The sequence below is a fragment of the Phocoena phocoena genome, chromosome 6 (assembly GCF_963924675.1).
Source record: "Phocoena phocoena chromosome 6, mPhoPho1.1, whole genome shotgun sequence".
NCBI lineage: Eukaryota > Metazoa > Chordata > Mammalia > Artiodactyla > Phocoenidae > Phocoena > Phocoena phocoena.
In genome coordinates, this window is record NC_089224.1 from 58,714,651 (window position 1) to 58,736,607 (window position 21,957).

Sequence of the window (21,957 nt, forward strand, 5' to 3'; positions counted from 1 at the left end):
ATCTGTTATTATCGCTGACAAGCAAAATATCGTAGAGGGTCTAAAACTTTCTAACAGGTTTTTGTAACTTCTAAAAATTTCCTATACATCAGGTCAATTCTATACAAGGCATCACACAAGATACATGACTATATTATTTTATAGGCTAATTTTGTAATATTTACCCACAAGAAACCAAGAAGAGTATTATAAAAAGATCAATAAAGACTGAAAGAAGCATGCCGCACAGCCCCCTGGGGGCCTGGTGGTTAGGATTCGGCACTTTCACTGCAGAGCTCCGGGTTCGATCCCTGGTCGGGGAACCATCCTGCATGCCGCACAGCATGGCCAAAATACAAAAAGTAAAAAAATAAAATTAAAAAAAAGCATGATGCTGTAGATATGTGATATACAAGTTGGCAGATCCCCAAAACAGAAGCAGAATCCTGCTTCAATAATTAAACAGGCTTATGAGCCCATGGCGGTGCCTGGCTCGACAAAGGTGCCGTGGTGCTGCCCTCAAGAAGCAGAAAGTCTCCTTGTGGAGACAAGACCAAAACACACAAACCAATGAAAAAAAGAGTTCTGAAAGAACAGGACATAAAAAAGTGGTAAAACTGACTAGCAGAACAGGACATAATAAAGTGGTAAAACTATTAGATATTGTGACTATTTAAGTCACGAGAAAAGAGAGCAATTTTGGTTCAAGTAGTCAGAAAAAAACTTAACAAATTACAGATTCTTTAGTTTCAAGCCCAGTGTAAAGATTTATTTTTGCCAATTGCCTCTACTTTGGGTAAAAGTTACTGATCAATTGCTAGAAATGCTTTTAATAAGTTAAACAAACATACATTTTAATAACTTTAATATTCTAAATATATATATATTCATTCCATCTTAGGGAAATATCCCCACAGGACATCTTTTCAAATCTTACAGAAAATAAGTTAAGAGCCAGTTAAAGTAATTGAATCAGCCTTCCTAAACGTTTTAAGCAAATACTTGAACATTTATTTGGGATTTTCTTTGCCTTATGTCTGTAGGAGACATCGAGTTTTATTCCCTTCGTGCAGTATAATTCAGGTAATAGCACTCTCCTTCTAGTGGGGAACCATCTTCTCCAAACACAAACAGGTAATTCTAACGGGGGCTGCCATTCTTTGTGCCTCTGCCCTCACTGCCACAGAGGCAGGCCCGTGACCCAAGCCAGGACAATCCTAATACCTTCCTACCCTTGGCCTCAGTGATTTAAACAAGAGATTGGCATAGAATCCAAGCCAGGAGATTCCATGGTCCCTCCCCAAATGGGGCAGCTTTCCTTTCTAGTGATACAGGGAGAAATATACGAGCCAGGGAGAAAAATGAAAGCAACATACAAAGAGAAGTGGGGCCCAGGATCCAACACACCCTGGCAACTTCCAAGGGTTCCAGACGTTTCTGACCATTCATGGCTATGTGAGCCAATTAAATTCTTCCTTTTGGATAAGCTGATTAATAGTGAGTTTATAGTTCAAGGAGCCAAGACAATTTCAACAAAACATTCTCGATCCAGAGACATCCAATGCAGACATTATTTTTTAAATGGATTTAAAAAGGTTCCAAATAACATGAGGAAATGCATGAAAATTAAAGTAAAAATCAGTTGACCCCAAATACTGGAAGAGCAAGGATTGTGTTATAGCCTTCAGAAGTTAGGCTGGTCCCCATCCTAGCAGTTCTTATCTGATAAGTTTGATAGACAAAGCACTCTTAGCTCTCAACAGGAACAGACTTGCTTTTCCCAAAACCTCATTTGAGGGGACTGAAAGTAAGCGTCTAATTGAAGAATCATCACCCATTCCCTAGAGGAAGTCAAAATCCTCAAGGTAAAACTCGTTCTTTCTAAGATGTGGGGTTTTCTTTCTGATTTCAAGTAGATTTCCAAGGGATACCTAAAGAACAAATCTGAAGCAAACGAAGCTGGGCCAGTGGTCTCTCCCACTCTCAATTCCAATGGTTCCCCCATCCAAATAACTGCTATCAATTATAACAAGATTGGAATCTAGCCACATTTTACCCTTCTGAAAATCTCTTTTATGCCATAGTTTTGTCCCAAAGTATAAGAGGCTGGTTTCTCTTTTGGTTCTGCAGAAAATCTCATTAAAAGAAAGTTGATGGTATAAACAAGAAAGACAGGCACACTTTCTTCTTGCCTGTTCCTTCACCTTTTCTCTTTAAATCTATGAGAAGAGTCAGACAAATAAAAGTTAAAAATCTCAGCTGCAAGACTCACTAAGCACCAGTCTCAGAGTCCTTAGTTTACAGATGTGGCCAAAAAACACCTACTTGAAACATCTGTTGTCTGGATTACCTGAAATGATTTCTTAAAATGATTAGCACAGTTCCTGGCACACATAAAAGATGCACACTAAATGAAATGGAGTCACCAAAGGTAAAGAACATACTTCACCATCCTAGTCAAGACCTACACCTTGAAAAGTAAGCTGACAAAGAATGAACACATTTGGGGTCACAGAAGTAGCGTTTATAAATCCATTTGTAAGCCTACCTGCAGAAGTGCAATCAAAAAAAAAAAAAAAAGCTGCTTTCCTATATGCTCAAGTCAAAGAATATTTTTTATAAAACAAATATTAAGTAATAAATATTTTCTACAAAGTGCTATCTAAAAGGCAATATTAAACAGTCTGAAAAGGAGGAAGAGAAATATGGAGGAAGAAGATAAGTTAAGCAACATAATTTGTGAACTGCTATATCTGCCACAGTAATTAGCAAGGCTAACAGCACTAATGCTTGTTTTCCATGAACTACATAGTATATACATTTGCATTAACCTTCTGATTTTTCCCTAAGAGTTACGGATTTGATTCAGCAATCTCTTTTCATTTAAAGGGTTTTCTGGGGTTCTTGTAGGTGGTGAAGGTGGTAGCTTTAAGTGAAAGAGTAGCAACAAGGAAATAGGCATCCTGAAGGAATTTACAAGCCCCTGCTATGCTTATCAGGGGTATCAAAAGTACTTAATTAATATAAGTTTAGATTTCCTGTATGAGAACCCACAGTCGCCAGTCAGTTAGTGAAAAGGCATTACAACTCAACACTTCAGGGAAATGAGTGAGATTTATTTTCAAAATCACAAACACTAGACCTCACTGACTTCCCTTAAAAAACTCGGTGCTGAGCAGGGGTCTTCGGGACTCACTGTTTGGACTGCAGGTATGTGTGTGTGCACCAGTGTGGTTGTGTTTATCTCCACGTCAGGCTCAGGTCTAACTAAAATATTATCCATCTGATCATGGATATGATCAGATAATCATGGATATGATATCATATCATGGATATGATAATATTGCTTCCTGTTATCTCTGCACTCTCTTCCTACAAATACACCTAGCAGCTGAGTACAAAATTAATACCATATTTCTGGGGTATAGTTCCAATTTGTTAAACCTTTTTAAATAATATTATCTCAAAATATATACATAGATATGCCTAGAAGTGATCAAAATAACTTATGCAATTAATTTTATTAATACTTCAATTAAAAAATATTTATGAAAGTCTATTTTTCCTTGTTTTATTTTTATTTTATACTGGAGTAGAGTTGACTTACAATGCTGTGCCAGTTTCAGGTGCACAGCAAAGTGATTCAGCCGTACAGATACATGTATCTCTTCTTTTGCAGATTCTTCTCCCATATAGGTTATTACAGAACATTGAGTAGAGTTCCCTATGCTACACAGTAGGTATTTTGCTTATTTAGAGGTCAAATTTCTCTAGGAAGAATAATTAAAACCAGAAGCAAACCACTGTTAATTCCAAGAGTATTTTTTCTATACAAACCATCAGAAGGATACAGCTTTTACCATTATTCAATTAGTCTTAACATTTCCAATTAGAATACATTAATGAGTCTAAACTTACTAAACAGATATGTCAACAACAGGAGTTAGTACTGTATGTTGTTAATTCAACGTATCATTAAATAGTATGAAGCTGTCCAATCGCTAAAGTAACATTCCGCTCTGGGTGTTTAAAGGAAAAAACCTCAATAAGGAATTCCTTCAGTAAGACCATTCATTGAACAAATACTTATTGAGTACCCACTGTGTGCCAAGCTCATGCCAGATACCACTGCAGGCACTGGAGACACGCTAGTGAGTCAGACAGTGAGGGACCCCCTTTCTGGGAGCTCACACTGTAATGAAGAAGATGTACAACACACAAGCTCAGGTCAACTCGATGACATATAATTCATTTGTTCTTTTAAAAAGACAGCCCTGAATTCTAAAATTCAGCAATAATCAAATATTTATTTATAAGTAAAGAGCTCCTTCTCTACCCCAGGAAGAAAGGAAAAGGAAAACAGCAAGAAGGGGTAGGGGAGATGGGAGACAGTGAATGAATGGGGGGCGGTGGGGAGAAAAGAAGGGACCGGCTGAGACAGACACCCAATGTGAGAATCCGCTCTCAGGCTTCAACCCTGCTTCTAGCTTATCACAATTATACACACTACCAAATATTCTTTTGCTTAAATTAGGTTTCTGTCATTTAGAACAAAGAATCCTTATTAATACAGAATCTATAAGGTCTTATACATAAGACATGCAATATATATTTGTTAAGTAAACGTATGAAATGTTAACATCCATTGAGCACTTAGGATAATGCCAGGAGCTGCGGTATACGCGTGGTATACGCTTTGTATTTTATTTAATACACACAACTACCTTACAATGTGGGCATCAAACCATGTGAGTATTTTAGGAGAGAAAATGGAGGCATGGCGGTTATGTAATAATTGTCCTGGGTGATATACTAAGTAAAAAAGCAATGCCAGAACTCAAAACATGAGACTCTGGTGCAAAAACCTGTTCTCTTAAATATTACACAGCACTAAACAAATCGATCTGAAGAAAAAGCATGGAACGAAGTTTATATTATACTGAATAATCTGACATTTTCTTATTGCCTCATTTAACAAAACCGCACAGCTTACTGAATAAAATTTAGCCAAGTCCAAAATGCTGCGGCCCATCCTTAATTTTTCTAAAAGACATCCAGGAGAAACTTCTTTCCTGATTTTAGACCTTTCATAGCTTAAGACATGTCGTCTTAAACCTGACCTTTCTCATTCTCTACAGCGTACTAAATCTGAAAGTAACTTATTCATTATGTTTGGACATGATCTCAGAAAGAAAGACTCAAGGCACCATCTAAGTTCTATTTCCTCAGCAATTAACCACTACCACATGATGCTTGGGAAAGAAGATTATATTTTGCTTATCCTTGAAACTCCCACTCTATGATATACAGAAATACATCATGCCAAGTTCAGGCTTTAAGTAATTACTATGACCAAGAAATTATTTAGTTTTATAATGTTACTAAGACAATAGTAATTATGAATATTTGTATAGTTCTTTACACTTTACAAAACACTTGTATACACAGTATATCCCTGGACCCTCCTAGAAATCCTATTGAGTAGATAGAGAATAAATCATGCCTCCATTTGGCAGTTAAAGAAATTCATGATGAAAGGAGTGCAGTGATTTGCCCTAAGTCATTCAGCTGGTAAGTGACAGATTGGGATTTTAAAACAGGTCTTCTGGCTCCAAAGTCAACATTAATTCCCAGAAAATAAATATGTTACCACTGACTGCCAAAGCAGTTTTCTATCTGCCTACTTCAAGCTTTCTTTTTTCCTTAAACCTTCATGCCAGAAATGTTTAAATAAATCGTTAGCTCCTCTAAAGTCTCTTCAGTACGAACCCGTGTTCATGAACACTTAACTCAGCAAAACCTGCTACATGTTGTGCACAGAAAAGCATGTTTCACGGCTTCTACCTGGAGCCAGGCCTACCAGCAGCTACTCAGAAATCTCTGAAAACCTGGTGCTCTTAACAGTTACATTTGAGACAAGAGTCTTTATAGAACATTTTATATATTTTCTTGTCTGCCCTTGAAAAGACTGATCCAAAACAGTTTAAAACTCCCTTGATTCAAAATGAGAATTACTTACAGAGCATCAATCCTATAGTCAGGCCCTGTGTTAAGTGCTGATGATTCAAAGGCAAACACAGCCCTGAACTTCAAAGCAGGCACAGGAAAGGGCCAGCAGGGGTGGTCACAGCCCCTTGAAAGGTGCAAGGGCAGATGTCTAAGGTGGGGCAACGCATGGTCCCCGAAGCCTTCAGGCAAAAATCTATGGAATACTCGGGCAGAGGACAGTAGTGCAGTCATGGAAGTAAGGAGAGAATCGTAGGCAGTCTCTGCAATAATCGTACCCAGAACTTGGTGCCTGAGAGAACTGAAGAAGAGAAGGAAGTTGAAATTAAATGCCAGTCTATAAGACCAGAGAGGAGGAAGACACACTGCCAGGGCCAGACATGTTAAGCATGAGAGAGGGCACCCCTGGAGAAGAGTAAAGGTAACTCAACAAGGAGAGGACACCAGGGACTTCCCTGGCAGTCCAGGGGTTAGGACTCCACGCTTCCATGGCAGGGAGCACAGGTTCGAGGAAATAAGATTCTGCAAGCCTTGGGGAGCGGCAAAAAAACAAACAAACGAACAAGGAGAGGGCACCAGAAAAGGAAACCAGTGCAGGCATGTGCGCACACGCACCCAGAACATTACGTCACCTTGTCATCCTCTCATTTTGTAGATTAGGTAAAAATATTCCAATAGTTCTGATCACACATTACAGAATTAGAGCACTGCAGAGCATCCTGATGAGTCCTGTCATTTTGTGAGTGAGGAAACTGGTCACAGAAGTACGGTTCTTTGCCCAAAGCCACACACATCGGTAGCCGAGTAAGGACTAGAGCCCTGATCGCTGCTCCCTCGAGTCTGAGTCTGCCACACACATTTCAGTGTTCACATGAATTTGTATTGCTTCTACCACCTTTCAAACCTTACTTCAAATATATTATGATGATGACTGAAGTGAATTTTAATGATAGTAAAGTTTACCTCAAAATTATTTACGCTGTGCTAATATAATTGTTCATAAATCTACTGGGAAACATCCTTCGAGTCATTTATATCACTCTTTTCCTACACTAGTCATCCTAGTAAATGGAATGTAGATTAACTGTCATAATTCACTGCTATGTTTTATTTTTTTATCATTATAAATAATGGCCAAGGTTAAAGATAATAGTGATATTATAAATCTACTCTTAATGCATATAATGGAGTCTATATGCTTAAAAACTAATAGAGTAACTAAATACAGAAAATATAAATACATTCCAGAGAGAAAGAAATACTTTGGAATTCAGCGTACTCATTCTCACTCAAAACAGTGGTGCTCTCTCCCAAAGACACAAGACTCTATAATCAGTCTTATCCCAGACAGAATATTCTCCTCTAACCAATCTTTAGGTCACGACAATCCCGGGGCGGGTGGGGGGGGCATCACCTTTCTTAATAAGAAAGCAGAGACTTCATGTCAACTCTTCTAATACTAAAACCTCAAATTAATGTCCTAGGCATTGTCATGAATTTCTTCAAACCTACAGGAAAGTTTTGCCACTAACTTTTCAGATTTTTGTTTGTTTGGTTTTTTTTGATTTTTTTTTTTTGGCTGCACCACACGTCTTGCAGGATCTTAGTTCCCTGACCGGGGATCCAACCCATGCCCCCTAGAGTGGAAGCACAGAGTCCTAAACACTGGACTGCTGAGGAATTCCCTAGCTTTTCATATTTCTTAAGGGAAGTATAGTATATAGTTGCCTATATACTAGATTTCACCAAGATGTTGAATCTACCAATTTCACATAATTTTATCCACAACAAAAGAGAGGATCAGAAAGACCATGGGGATAACTATGCAGCTAAAAAACTGCCCAGGAGCCTACACATTGTTTAAAATATGTCTCTGAGTCTCTCAAAGCCAAGTCCCAAAAGTACTAAAGGATGACACTCCAACAGACACTACAGTGGGTGCTGAAGAAATATGACAGACTCACAGGTTCTAAAGTTTGTGCTCACAGCCGGTCCGCGACAAACACCTTGTAAGGAATTATTTCTTTACCCCATTCTGTCACCAAAGCCTCTCTAGGTCCTAGACCACCTATTAAAAATGTTTACATATTATTTATTCCATTAAGAGAGCAGAATGCTTAGAATTTCTCAAACAAAATGTGTAAGTAAAACACTGTTAAAAATAAGTTACACAGCTTCTCACTAACTTTTTTCAGATCCTAAAACTCCACAGCAAACCAGAAAATACCTGGATTTCTCTTCTACGTCCTAAGAGCTTTGCCCTTGCTCCTAAAGCTTCCCTGCTGATTAAATGTCATTTTTGATCATTATGAACTTTTGCTATATTTGAATTTGCTGGAGAAAGCTTACAACTTCACACTTTGCCAAATGACAAAACCTCAAGGGCAACTAATGGCAAGATGGGGATAGAAATTATACACTGTACTCAACACTGATCAGCAGGAGAAGTTGAAAAGAGGCCATTATCTTTAAACTGGAGGCAAGAAATCTACCGGGCTAACACAAGCACCTGAAGAGCATCCCATCCTGTCCCAGCAGAATACCAGCAGAAACATTGTTTTCCCTGGCTTGTCAAGTAGATACTTCATATGCTTCTGTCTCTGAATTATTCTGCATGTATGTGTACTTTAGAAAATACAACTGATATTGAAACTCTCTTAAGACTAAAACCCACAAAAACAAGTTCAAACGTGGAACTGGCTGACCACAAAGGACTCCAGGGTGATTGACAGACTAATAATTACAAATGTGTAATTATTTGATGCATTACATATGATGCATTCTACAGAGCAATAAATCTTAAAATCGTTGCTCAGAAAGATGAGGAAAGAGGCTCACAAACACAGGAAATTCCAAGTTAAGAACACATATTCACATTAACTTATTCTTTTCCCCACATCCATCATACAAAGAGCAATAAAAGGCCTCCTGATTCATCCCTCCTCTCCCTCTAGCCACCACATACTAAATGGAACTTGTCATTTATTCAGAGGGGACTAGACCAGAGAATCATTAGGATTACTTGATACTCTACATCCAGGAAGTTGATTTTCACTCCTAACTGCTGCCCGCATACTTTCCAGCAAATCTCAGAGAAGTAAAGATGCCAAACAAATTCTTTTTATTTATTTATTTTATTTATTATTTATTTTTGGCTGCATTGGGTCTTCATTGCTGCCCACGGGCTTTCTCTAGTTGCGGTGAGCGGGGGCTACTCTTCCTTGCAGTGCATGGGCTTCAGTAGTTGTGGCTCGCAGGCTCCAGAGCACAGGCTCAGTAGTTGTGGCACACGGGCTTAGTTGCTCTGCGGCATGGGGGATCTTCCCGGACCAGGGCTTGAACCCATGTCCCCTGCACTGGCAGGCGGATTCGTAACCACTGCGCCACCAGGGAAGTCCCAAACAAATTCTTCGAGACTAAATACCTATCAATCCATGGCCCACAAAAGTGGTCTACAGGCAATTTTAGATATACAAGTCACCATTAGCCTTATGGTTTTGAGCAAAACCCTAGGCAGAGTGGAAGACTCTGTAATAATTAATTGTTACAGTCAAAAAAACTTTCTTACAGCTCATATAAATCTGAATCCACCAGATAAAGGGAAAAAATTCATCTTCAATGGGTTCATATTGCCCAAATTTCAAAACTCCAAAGCAAATGAATATTAAACATGTAACTTACCAAGACTTGGGCTCTCCAAAGTGGAGATAATTAATGCTGTAGAGGTCCATATCCTCGGTGTGCCACGCAAATGTGGTTTTCCACATGCCAAAATAGAGATAAGGAGTATTTACACCCTCAATAGAAATACCGCACTCTTCCTCAACCACATCCAAGACTGTGTTTAGGTGAGCTATGTTCCATTCATCCACACCCTAGAATCAGGGGAGAGAGGAAAAATAAAAGCAAACATTAATAAACTCATAAAGATAACATTTACTGCTCAAAACATCATCTGCCAAAATTATTAAACTGTGTATTTTAATTCACTTAGAAATAAAAAATAAAACAACAATTATCCAAGGCACGCATGTGCGCACACACACACACACACACACACACATATATACAGATCCATGATTAATTATCCAAGATTACTACCAATGTAATGTGGCTCTATATAAACATTAGTATAAAATTGTACCAAACGACAGAGAATTAAGGCCCCACTCCCCATTTGCTGTTAGTAAGAAAAATCATTGATTCAAAGCATATGATCTGGAGCATGCTTTCCATCATTGGCACACCATTTAGTTTTGGGGGTTTCCTGGTTTTTAGCTTGCTTGTTTATTTGTACATTACTTAAGAAGTCATATTAAACATCAGACATCATCTCAAGATACCACTAACAAAATATATCTTCTGTCATCCCTCTCTCATCCCCACCCATTTCAATTTTGGCATGTGATACATCATTTCCTGAAAATTCAACTCTAATTATTGGGAAAATTCTTAGCACTATTCTAAGCCACAGATCATTATGCTTTTACTGCTTCTTCAACTAAATAGTAGCCTCTTATGTTGATGGGCAATTTTAAACAAAGAATAACTGCTAAAAATACGTATCCAAACTCTGGCAAAATTGCTGGAATAATGTAGTTTCATAACAGTAACCCAACATGGCTGGTGATAGAAAGAGACAGAAAAGTTTGAGTCACTGATGTAAAGGTTAAAGTGGCAGGAAAAGATTCCAGTTTTATTAAAACTTACCAATCTCTTATTAATTCAGTGTAATTCACAACTGCTTACCATTTTTACCAATTATGTATTTTTCCCATATACTTTTCTAATAATCAAATTCTAAATATCAGAGACTAGGTCCATTTTTATGCAATCATGAGTAAATGGCAATGTCTTTAAAACTAGTTCAACCTCTTCATGGTGCTATTAAAGAGGGACATTAAATTTATTTATGTATACCCAAAAGGCCTTCTCCAATAACTATGCCAACGGCCTCCCAGACAACCACGTCTAATAGTTCCCTTATGCACTAAAAACTTTCAGGGCTGTTCTGTTTTCATTCTGGTCTTTAGATGACAATATAATCAGTGTCGTGATCTTACTTCCTTGAGCTTTTGGGTCAGGAAAATTGTTGATGGGGCAGTTAATGAAGTTCTGCCTCAGGTAATATAATCGAAAGTGCCAGGGGAAATAATTTAATTCCCAAATTCCCCAAGGTAGCCACTCTATCTACAACTTAAACCCCACAGTAGGAAGTTTGCTATTTGGAAATTGTTCAAAGTAAGTATCCTTTTAGAGAAGATCCCAGGTTCCAACTTACAAGACCTCATAAAAGTTCAATCAAGTCATGTAAAATATTTTATCTCACTCTATTTATAGTGATACAATCTCTTAACTCTAGTCCAATCAGACTTCAGTCCAATCACTCTAATAATACAGTCCTATTTAAAAGTCATTTCTGAGGCAATGAATATGAAGTAATAAATGAGTACCATATTACAGGAATCATTTTTAAACTGAATGAGCTTGCAAATTTAGGAACAAACCATCCCTCTGAAATTCCTGCATTTGGAGAAGTCTTATCTTTGTTTCTGACTGATACTATCTTTCAGAAATAACTGAGGCTGAATCCCTTGACATGCCTAGACCTGTGGGTCTAAAGGGATGAGGGAAGAGAAGAATGAGTGATGGCAAAAAGACCCAGATTATGGCTCCGGCTCTGCCACTGCCCAGGGCAAAAATCACCGAGATTTTCTGAGCTTCTAGTCTTTCTTCGTGAAAGCCTGAGGGCTACAGTACCCTCCCAGAGCTGTTCAGAGTACTGAATAGGCTGAAGGACATAAAACCTTTGGAAAAATAAAATTTACTATGGCTTAGAACTGATTAAATAAACGTCTCCACTATTCTCTAGTAAATCTTACTGGAAAGCCTCTACCAAAACAAAAGCCAAAGACATGGTAAGTGATAATAAAGTCCTATGAAACTTACTATTGAAATTCTCCCCATTAATGGGCAAATAATATGTCTGCTGCAGTTTCTTTTGGGCAAGGCCAAGATTGCCATGATGTTTAAGCTTAATTTCTTTTGCTAAAATAAAAAGTCATACAATTTTAATAAAAGAGGTTATTAAAATATTAAGAATAACTGGTATAACAGAGGCTGAGAATAAATCTTACTATTTCCAAATTTCTTCTCCAATTTCTGCTCTCTACTATTGATTGAACTGGCTAGCTGCCTCCAAGGACAGGTTCTACTCAAACTCTGAAGAGCACCAGGTCTCCTTCAGAGATTCAGACAAGGAGTACACCTCATTTGTCATTTAGGAGAAGTGTGACACCACAGTCTACCTCACTACTCTACACATACATATACACTACATCTATTCAAGACAATTCTGTAACACAGGTAACATTATACCCAAATGAACAAATGGAAAAAAACCAGTGCTCCTAGAATAGTGGGAGACAAAGATAAACCTAAATCTACCTGACTCTAGGCTTTCACTTATAAACTCTACGCTTCCAGTTCTGACCATGTTAAATACAGCATATCATCCTTTTCTCTCAGCATCAATTATCAACAAAGATCCAAGAAACTAAAATTTAGGACAGGCAAACATATAAAACTGCTACATTCTTCCCACCCAGGCATACAGCCGCCCTACACAAACACTGGCAAATCCTATAAGAAAAGCTGCTTCACTTGGGAGTTGGTGATAGAATTTAGTGTAAAAGTAGCCTTCAGAAAGACCCCAGCTACAAACAAGCCCCACAATGACAGGTCGAAATTTGCCAAACCATTCAAAGCTTAAAGCTGTCAAGTCTCTGCAGAAAAGTCTGCACACTAGCCCAAGTTCATAGACAAATGCCTCTTCTCAGATCCCATCCCTTCATATAAAGCTCTTCTACACAATGTCCAGCAGTTGCTTGAGCAATATCTGGAACTCACCTGACCTCCACTGGGCAGATGTTTCCTCCCTGGTCCCACCCCTCCCTTCATCCCAATAACCCAGTGCATTCTAAGCCTGCCCTGCCCTGTTTGTCTATTTACCCTGTATCTGCCTGGTTTTCTGAAATAATTCACCATTGGACCATAATTTGTACATATATGTGTAAAAGAGAAGTTTATCAAGGATCTTTCCTTTCAATCTCTGTATCACCAGCCTATCAAGAACCAGAAGGCAGTTTGAAAGAACTCCTAAATTTTCATTACCATAGGCACTCAGGAGCTGCTTGAAGACCAGGCTTTGGACTTTGGACTTCACAGAGGAAGTAAGCACCCCCAAACTGGCATCAGCATGAACGATGCATCTATAAACCTATGCAGAAAGACTGTGCCAAGTTTGAGCTCACGCCCTTGAGCTCTGGGCCTGGGGCCCTGAACACAGGCCACATCCAGGCCAGGAGCACCTTCTTCCCGGGACTATGAGCATCCGGGATTCCCTCTTGAGTGACGGCGCTCAGTCACTGCGAGACTGAAGGAGGACAGGGCAGCAACATGCCACATTAGAAAACTTACCAGGAAGGAGTCGTTCCCACCTGATACAGAGAAATAACGCAAAAATCATAGCAAACCAATTCTTCCCAAAACAACCTTCTGAGGAACACTACTTCTACAAGAGGCTGTGGTCAAAAAACTCCGGCATCCTTTTCTCCTCCTCTTACAAAGTTACAGTGCCAACAGGCACTCTGAAGGTTCTGAGAGGCCATGCTATAAGGAAGCCTGTTTCACTTTGCTTAACTCCACTTTTCCCAGATGTGATTTGACCACAGGACCTTGTTGACGTAAGACATTACTATCTTTCCTCAACAATGTCAATATCCAGCCCACATGTTTCTCCTCCCCTGCCCACCGGCCCTGCCCCAACTCCTGCCATCATCCTCAGCACCTTCAACGTTATCCCCACGGGGCTCTTTCCAAACAATGCTCTGAGCCTCCATCTCTCTACAGCTTCACTGCCACACGCCCGGCTCTAAGCTGGACTCAAAGTGACCAGCAATAATTTCTGAAATCTATAAATTTATGGGGAAAAACATCATTTCATTAGAAAATCCAATTATTAAAAAAGGAAGGGCTTCCCTGGTGGCACAGTGGTTGAGAGTCCGCCTGCCAGTGCAGGGGACGCGGGTTCGTGCCCCGGTCCGGGAGGATCCCACGTGCTGCGGAGCGGCTGGGCCCGTGAGCCATGGCCGCTGAGCCTGCGCGTCCGGAGCCTGTGCTCCGCAACGGGAGAAGCCGCAACGGTGAGAGGCCCGCGTACTGCAAAAAAAAAAAAAAAAAAAAGGAAGATCCACCTCCTAGGTACTGTAAAACGCTGAGAAAATACTAAAAGAAATTATTAAAGATTCTAACTAAAGTTTTCAGGTACTTTTATTTAGTAATTTTTAAAAGATTATGCTTTCCTCATTTGGCTCTAACCATCACTTTCTATGACCCTTAATGCAGTCCAGCCGACACCTACTGTGTACTGTGATCCAAACAAAAGACCATCCACCCAATTTCCACTTACTTTAAAGCTAGGCTAATGTAAATTACTGCCACCAATTCATATGCCTGCAATAAGCCCTTGAAGTTTCAAAGGTAATGCAAATGAAGAAAGAAAAATAAAACTTGGTTAGTTTTAAAGACTTCAAAATTCAATCCATTTTGCACAGTAATGTGTGAAAATTGAACCTTTCAATAACTAAAACGAAAGCTCTGGTCACATTTTAAAATAGAGGATTTCGTTAGGATCTTTACACAGTAAGAATAAATTTAGACTCATGTGAAATTCAATTTGCTTTAAAGTTAATTACAATGTGTGATGTGATAGCTCCTTTTGTTTCTTCCTTTCCATGAAAATATCACATTCTCTAAACTTTCTACTTTTAAAACAAACCTCTTTTCCTTTTTGCATTTATACACACCAAAATACCTACAATTTTACAGCAGTGCTTTCTTTTCTTTCTGAAAGTCTGGACAATAACCAATGTAGAGCAAATTCTGAAGTAACAAAAAAAATCTGCAACAGAAAGTACCATATAAAAAGACTGTTCACCTTAAAAAGGTAAATATGAGTACGACAAGAAGGAGGGCAGAGAAGAAAAGGGGGGAAATGCCCAGTCAAATAAAAGATTGCAGAGAGCTTGGGACTCCTGCCTTGATTCTGGACCACTGAGGCTTTGAGGTTAACGGTATCCCTGGTTCCAGGCAAAAGCAACTCCAATCCTCTTGGGAGGAAAGCATCCTTCACTTAAACCTGTAAATTCTCCACAAATTAAGATCAAGCCAAAGAATACAACCAAAGATCACTACGCATACAGGGAGTCAAGACCTCACTGCAGAAAGCTAGCAAAAACAACTGACCCTGCACCACCCCAAGGACTGTTGATATCAGAATTTTCAGACACTAAAGAATGTGAAATGTTTAAAGAAATAAAAAATGGAATCACAAAGACAAGAAAGTAAATAAACTATTTGGAATGACCAGTCAGATTTGGGGGGAGAGGTGGACCACTAGAAATGAAAGATATCGGGCTTCCCTGGTGGCGCAGTGGTTGAGAGTCCGCCTGCCGATGCAGGGGACGTGGGTTCGTGCCCCGGTCCGGGAAGATCCCAGATGCCGTGGAGCAGCTGGGCTCGTGAGCCATGGCCGCTGAGCCTGCGCGTCCGGAGCCTGTGCTCCGCAACGGGAGACGCCACAACAGTGAGAGACCCACGTACCGCAAAAAAAAAAAAAAAAAAAAAAAAGAAAAGAAAGATATCATTATTAAACTAAAGCTCATTGAAAGGATTAAACAAGAGAAGTATAAAATTTAAGACATGAACATACAGTGCAGTACAGAAAGATGAGAAGTAATATCTGAAAGGTAAAGTTAAGCATACGTAGGACAGAATGTCTAAGGTTCATGTATTCAGAGTCCCAGGAGAGAGAAAAATACAAAATTATTGATAAATAAAGTCACTAAAAGAGAAGACTGATGAAACCAATTACATTAAAATTAAAATCTGTTCATTAAAAGACACTGTAAATAAGTCCATCTCTAAAAATTTTGATGTCAACTTTAGTTAACCTTAAATACACTGAGTTGAAGCTACAAAACAGACTTCTCAGACCTTTAGTGATGCTACAGCTTTTGTTTTACAGTTACCAAAACATCAAAATGCCAATTACATTTATTGATTAAAAACTGCTTATAAAGCCTTCATTATTACTCCTACTCTTGAAGACAATAATATTCTATGTGGACAAATATTTGGGCTCATTCTGGCATTCCAACATTCTTAGTCTTTCTAATTTAACTCTTTTCACAGCCATGTTCTGTGTAAAAATAATAATTTCTGTCCATCTTCCTTTTAAAACTAAAACTGTTTTTGTTTGATGTAATATAAAATATGGAATTGATTTTGCAGGGTCACAGACGATTCATGTTTTTGCTATATACCTTTGCACATTATTTTCTTATCAAATTAGTTACCAAGTATTTTTACATGCTTGTAAACAAATATATTTTTACAACATACCTGTATATATGTAAAGTCAAGTATTTAATTCTCGCTGTTCACTTTTAAAACTGACAAAGAAAAAAAGTGAACACTTCAGAAACCATGGTAGAACTTTACTTGTTCTGGTCTTCGTTGTCCCATCTTTGGCAAGTCACATACCTACTCAAGAAACATTCCCAACAGAGTACGATAGGATGAAAATCTAAAATCGCTTTCAACATTCCCTGCTAGATATTGACTATTATATCGAGTGTTAGGTGTATAGCATTTAATTGACAATTATATAACTGTAGATGGCTTCTGATTTTGTTTTTAACTCCATGGACTGTGTTTAAGTAATTCAAAATTATATTCCTGATTCTGAGATGCTAAGTGGTATTGCACAGTTGTCACTTTACAGAATGTGTACAAGAGTCCCATGAAGCTGATAAGGTGTACCCTTGTATAGCTTCAGGGGCTAGAATTAAAACTGACCTGTTATCACACACACACAAAGACACTGAAAATAGAAGAAACAAAAAAGTTTTGGAAAGAACAAGCCACTATTGAAGCAAATAATTCAACAACATGGCGTAGTTTGGGTATCCAGAAAACATTAAAAATTCCAAATAATAAGGAAAAGTCAAACAATCTAATAGAAAAATAGGCAGAGGAAAAAAGAGAAATCAGAAATGGCCAACAAAGATATGAAAAGCTGGGGCTTCCCTGGTGGCACAGTGGTTAAGAATCTCCCTGCCAATGCAAGGGACATGGGTTTGAGCCCTGGCCTGGGAAGATCCCACATGCCGCAGAGCAACTAAGTCCATGTGCCACAACTACTGAGCCTGAGCTCTAGAGCCCACAAGCCACAACTACTGAGTCCATGTGCCACAACTACTGAAGCCTGTGCACCTAGAGCCCATGCTCTGCAACAAGAGAAGTCACGACAATGAGAAGCCCGCACGCTGCAATGAAGAGTAGCCCTGGCTCACCACAACTAGAGAAAGCCCGCACACAGCATCGGAGACCCAACACAGCCAAAAATAAAATAATAAATTTAAAAATTAAAAAAAAAAGATGTGAAAAGCTATTCTACGTCATTTGTAGTCAGAGAAATTCACACACTAGATATTTTAAAGCCACAAGATTGACAATAAGTAATAAGATGAACGATATTAAGTGCTGAAGAGGATATATGTCAGCAATAAGGAAACTTTTGGAGGTGAGAGAAGTGTTCTAAGACTGGTTGGTGGTGATGGTTACACAAAAATCATTGAATTATACGTTAACATCAGTGAATTTTGTGGTATGTAAATTATACCTCAGTAAACCTGTCTTAAAAATGATTATATAGTGCTGGGGGAGGGTAAATTGGTACAAAGTCTTTGAGAAACAAGGTAACAGTATCTGACAAAGTTGAACACTCAGGGAGGCAGCACTTCCATTCTTACATAAGTGCTTTAGAGAACTTGTATACAGTGCACCAAAAATCATGTACAGGAATGTGTTCACAGCAGCAATATTCATTTTAAAAAGAAAATATCCCGACAGGATAATAAAAAATAAAATGTATATGCACATAATGGAATGTTATACAGCAATAGAAATGACTGAACAATAGCTCACACAATAATATGGATAAACAGAAAACCTAGTGTTTTGTATAGTCTCGGAAGACTACATAAAGTGATACTACTTTTAATAAGGTCAAAAATAAGCCAAACTAAATATATTGTTTAAAAATATGTGTCTGTGGGCTTCCCTGGTGGCGCAGTGGTTAAGAATCCGCCTGCTGATGCAGGGAACAAGGGTTCAAGCCCTGGTCAGGGAAGATCCCCCATGCCGCGGAGCAACTAAGCCCGTGTACCACAACTACTGAGCCTGCGCTCTAGAGCCTGCAAGCCACAACTATAGAGCCCACCGTGACACAACTACTGGAGCCCGCGCACCTACAGCTCGTGCTCTGCAACAAGAGAAGCCACTGCAGTGAGAAGCCCATGCACCACAACGAAGAGTAGCCCCCACTCGCCACAACTAGAGAAAGCACACACGCAGCAACAAAGACCCAATGCAGCCAAAAACAAATAAATTAATTAAATAAATTTTTTTTTAAAATGTGTTTGTGCAGAAACAGACTCACAGACATAGAAAACAAACTTATGGCTACCAAAGGGGAAGGAGGAGGGAGATAAATTGAGAATTAGGGATAAAGAGATACACACTACTACATATAAAGTGGATAACCAACAAGGCTCTACTGTATAGCACAGGGAACTATATTCAATATCTTGTAATAACCTACAATGGAAAAGAATCTGAAAAAGGATATATATATATATATATATATATATATATATATATATAAAACACAACATTGTAAATCAACCATACTTCAACAACAACAACAAAATTTGTTTGAGAAAACTTTTTTTTTTAAGGCAAGAAATCAAACACAAAGTTCAGGCCACCCCTGGGTGATGGGGTAGGGTAGCAGGGAAGGACTGCAGAAAGAGCATCCCATGAGCAATATTGTTTTTTCTGTTTTTTTCTTTGGGGGGCCCTGCCACATGGCATGCGGGATCTTAGTTCCCCGATCAGGGATTTAACCCATGCCCCCTGCAGTGGAAGCATGGAGACCTACGCACCGGACCGCCAGGGAATTCCCCATGAGCAGTATTGTTGACACTCTAGCTGTGGGACTGCATGGTGGGTCTGGGGTAGTCAGTGTATCACTGTGCTTTAAAGCATAAGTTGCACATATAAAATCAGATTTTTACATTCCAAAAATATGATAAAGCAAAAGTCATGAAAAAGAGAACATCTCCTGAGTCACATCTCATGGCACCATTTCTGCCCTGGCACCTTGTCTCACTGACACGAAGAGAGCGGTGTATTTCATGAAAATAGCAGGCACGTTTTCTTTAGTAACCCCTAAACAAACATCCTTCATGGCTCTGACGTGGCAGACTTTGACAAATGGCAGAAAGTATAAACTGCTGGAATGCAGGTTGGACTTATAAGTACATGACTATTGCAGAATAGAATTCCTCGCGATTCTCTTGGTCGGAGTCAATTACTGAACATCTCATCACAGCCTCAGGATTTCTGTCCCATTTTGCTTTAATATTGCCACCAGTAGCAGCTATTATTCAGTACATACTATGGAGCAGGCCCTATCCTAGGTGTTTTATTTATTCATCTCATTTAATCTTATGAGGTGAATAAATAAAACTATCATCTACTATCAATGCCATTTTATAGATGAGAGAACTTCCCCAGGAGAAGTAAGATAACTTGCCCAAGATCTCCCAGCTCATAACTGTGGAGCCGGGAAGGGTGAGAATGGAAAACTCTAACCGGAGCTGACACTACTGTGCCTGAAGCCTCACTGGCCGAACAGTGAGCCAGAAAGTCAATTCTGAACTTTTATATAATCAAGGAGGGAAAAACTCCCCTGTATCCCCCCAATGACTGGAAGGGAAAGTCAGTAATTTGGTTATTATGTTTGCTACTTTTCTTTCTTTTAAGTACTACCAATCAAAAAGATGATTTTAAAAAACTGCCTTGGGCCAAGAGCAGGATTCATGGATTCACTCACAGACATGCATTCTACTAAAAAAAAAACCAAAAAACCATACTTAAATAATAAACAGAATTGTTAACTTTATTTTACACATCTACACATGGCCCTTGCAGAAAATCCTAAAAGGAATCTGAACCATAAAGGCCCTATTCTACTTTAAAGAGGATCAATTATCTCAACATTTAATAAAATAGTAAAATCCCATATCCAGACCCTGACAAGTTATTTTTTTATTTTTATTTTTTTGCTGTACACGGGCCTCTCACTGTTGTGGCCTCTCCCATTGCAGAGCACAGGCTCTGGACGCGCAGGCTCAGTGGCCATGGCTCACGGGCCCAGCCGCTCTGCGGCATGTGGGATCTTCCCGGACCGGGGCACGAACCCGTGTCCCCTGCATCGGCAGGCGGACTCTCAACCACTGCGCCACCAGGGAAGCCCTGACAAGTTATTTTTAAATACAGGAAATTAAAAACACAACAATCTTTACTAATGTATTCATATTTTCTAGACTGTTAATCCCCTTGTCTCATTCAACTCTTTAAGGTGTATTATACTGCCGTGTAAAACAGTACTTCAAAATCACTGTGTTTGTTAATAAACTTTTATAACAGAGATTGCCTAAGTACTTAGTATCTGTTTTCACCTTCTTTACCAATAGAACCCCATTCAATCGAAAGAACAAAGTAGCTGCAGCTGGATATGTATGGTTCTGGCTAATGAAACGTAACTGGACATCACTGGGCAGGTCTTCCAGGAGAAAGCTTTGAAGGGGCTGACTCTCGCAGACATAACTCCTTTGCCCTCCTTCCCTCTACCAGACATTCAGACACGATCAGCAGCTACCACAAGAGCACAAGGGTAAGAATCTCATCATGAAGACGGCAGAAGAAATTTCTAGGAGTACAGGTCTGCGACAACATCATGGAACCAACATGGCCCTGGACTACCTGCCTCAAATTTTTACATGAAAACTAAACAATTTGTTTCAGCCATTTATTTTAAGGTCTCTACTACTGACAGCAAAATAATGTCTAATACATTTCCTCCTTAGTAGTCAAATCCATAGGTCCCCACTTCCCCCATTCCCTAATGGTTTTAAGTAAGAAAGTAATGTATCAGAGTCCATGACACTAATGTGATTCTACTAAAGAAAAAGTAGAAGCCACTTAGCTTTTGAATGGTACCAAAGTATGGGCTGGGCTTGAGCCTCTTTACAACTACTAATGCCAGGAAAATTCAATTTAGATAAAGAATGTACCTGTTTCTCCCTGTTCCTCTATAGGACTCTATCTAGTTATTTGTTTTTTCCACCTTGCTTCATTTCTTCCTCTGCTACCTCTCACTTAAAGCAATTTTAGATTTAACATATTTGAATAACACCTGGCAGAGGGCTCAAATAACACCCTTTTATTCTTCATGAAGAAAAACAACTTAAGGTATTTCCAATGGTCTCATTTTCATTCCTCACAGTGAAAAATTCTGGATCATATACACAGGCTCAACGTTTTTCCTTCAATAAAAAAGAAAAAACCGGGCTTCCCTGGTGGCGCAGTGGTTGAAAGTCTGCCTGGCGATGCAGGGGACGCAGGTTCGTGCCCCGGTCCGGGAGGATCCCACATGCCGCGGAGAGGCTGGGCCCGTGAGCCATGGCCGCTGAGTTTGCGCGTCGGAGCCTGTGCTCCGCAACGGGAGAGGCCACAACAGTGAGAGGCCCGCGAACCGCAAAAAAAAAAAAAAAGAAAAAAAAACTAATAATTTTCCTGAATTAATATTCTATATTTTCTCATTTAGAACATTTGGAACATAAGTTTTTAAAACATCAAATGTATAAACCTGCAAATAAGATCATTTTATCATTTTAGTGATATCTTTCTCTTTAAAAAATTCTTTTTTAGTTAGAACATAATTAGAATCACACTCCTGGAATTCATAGCTCTAACTCTGTTCCAGTGACTCCAAAAGCC

At 39.1% G+C, this 21,957-nt stretch overlaps 1 protein-coding gene across 3 annotated transcripts in view; it reads right to left on the minus strand.

Annotated features, from left to right (window-relative positions):
* The window catches only part of KDM4C (lysine demethylase 4C), a 407,190-nt gene that overhangs the window by 314,267 nt on the left and 70,966 nt on the right, over positions 1-21,957 (minus strand). For all 3 annotated transcript variants that reach the window (XM_065879011.1, XM_065879009.1, XM_065879010.1), the window contains exon 4: positions 9,667-9,860. In XM_065879011.1, the coding sequence (XP_065735083.1) occupies positions 9,667-9,860 (194 nt within the window). The remainder of the gene's footprint in view (positions 1-9,666; positions 9,861-21,957) is intronic.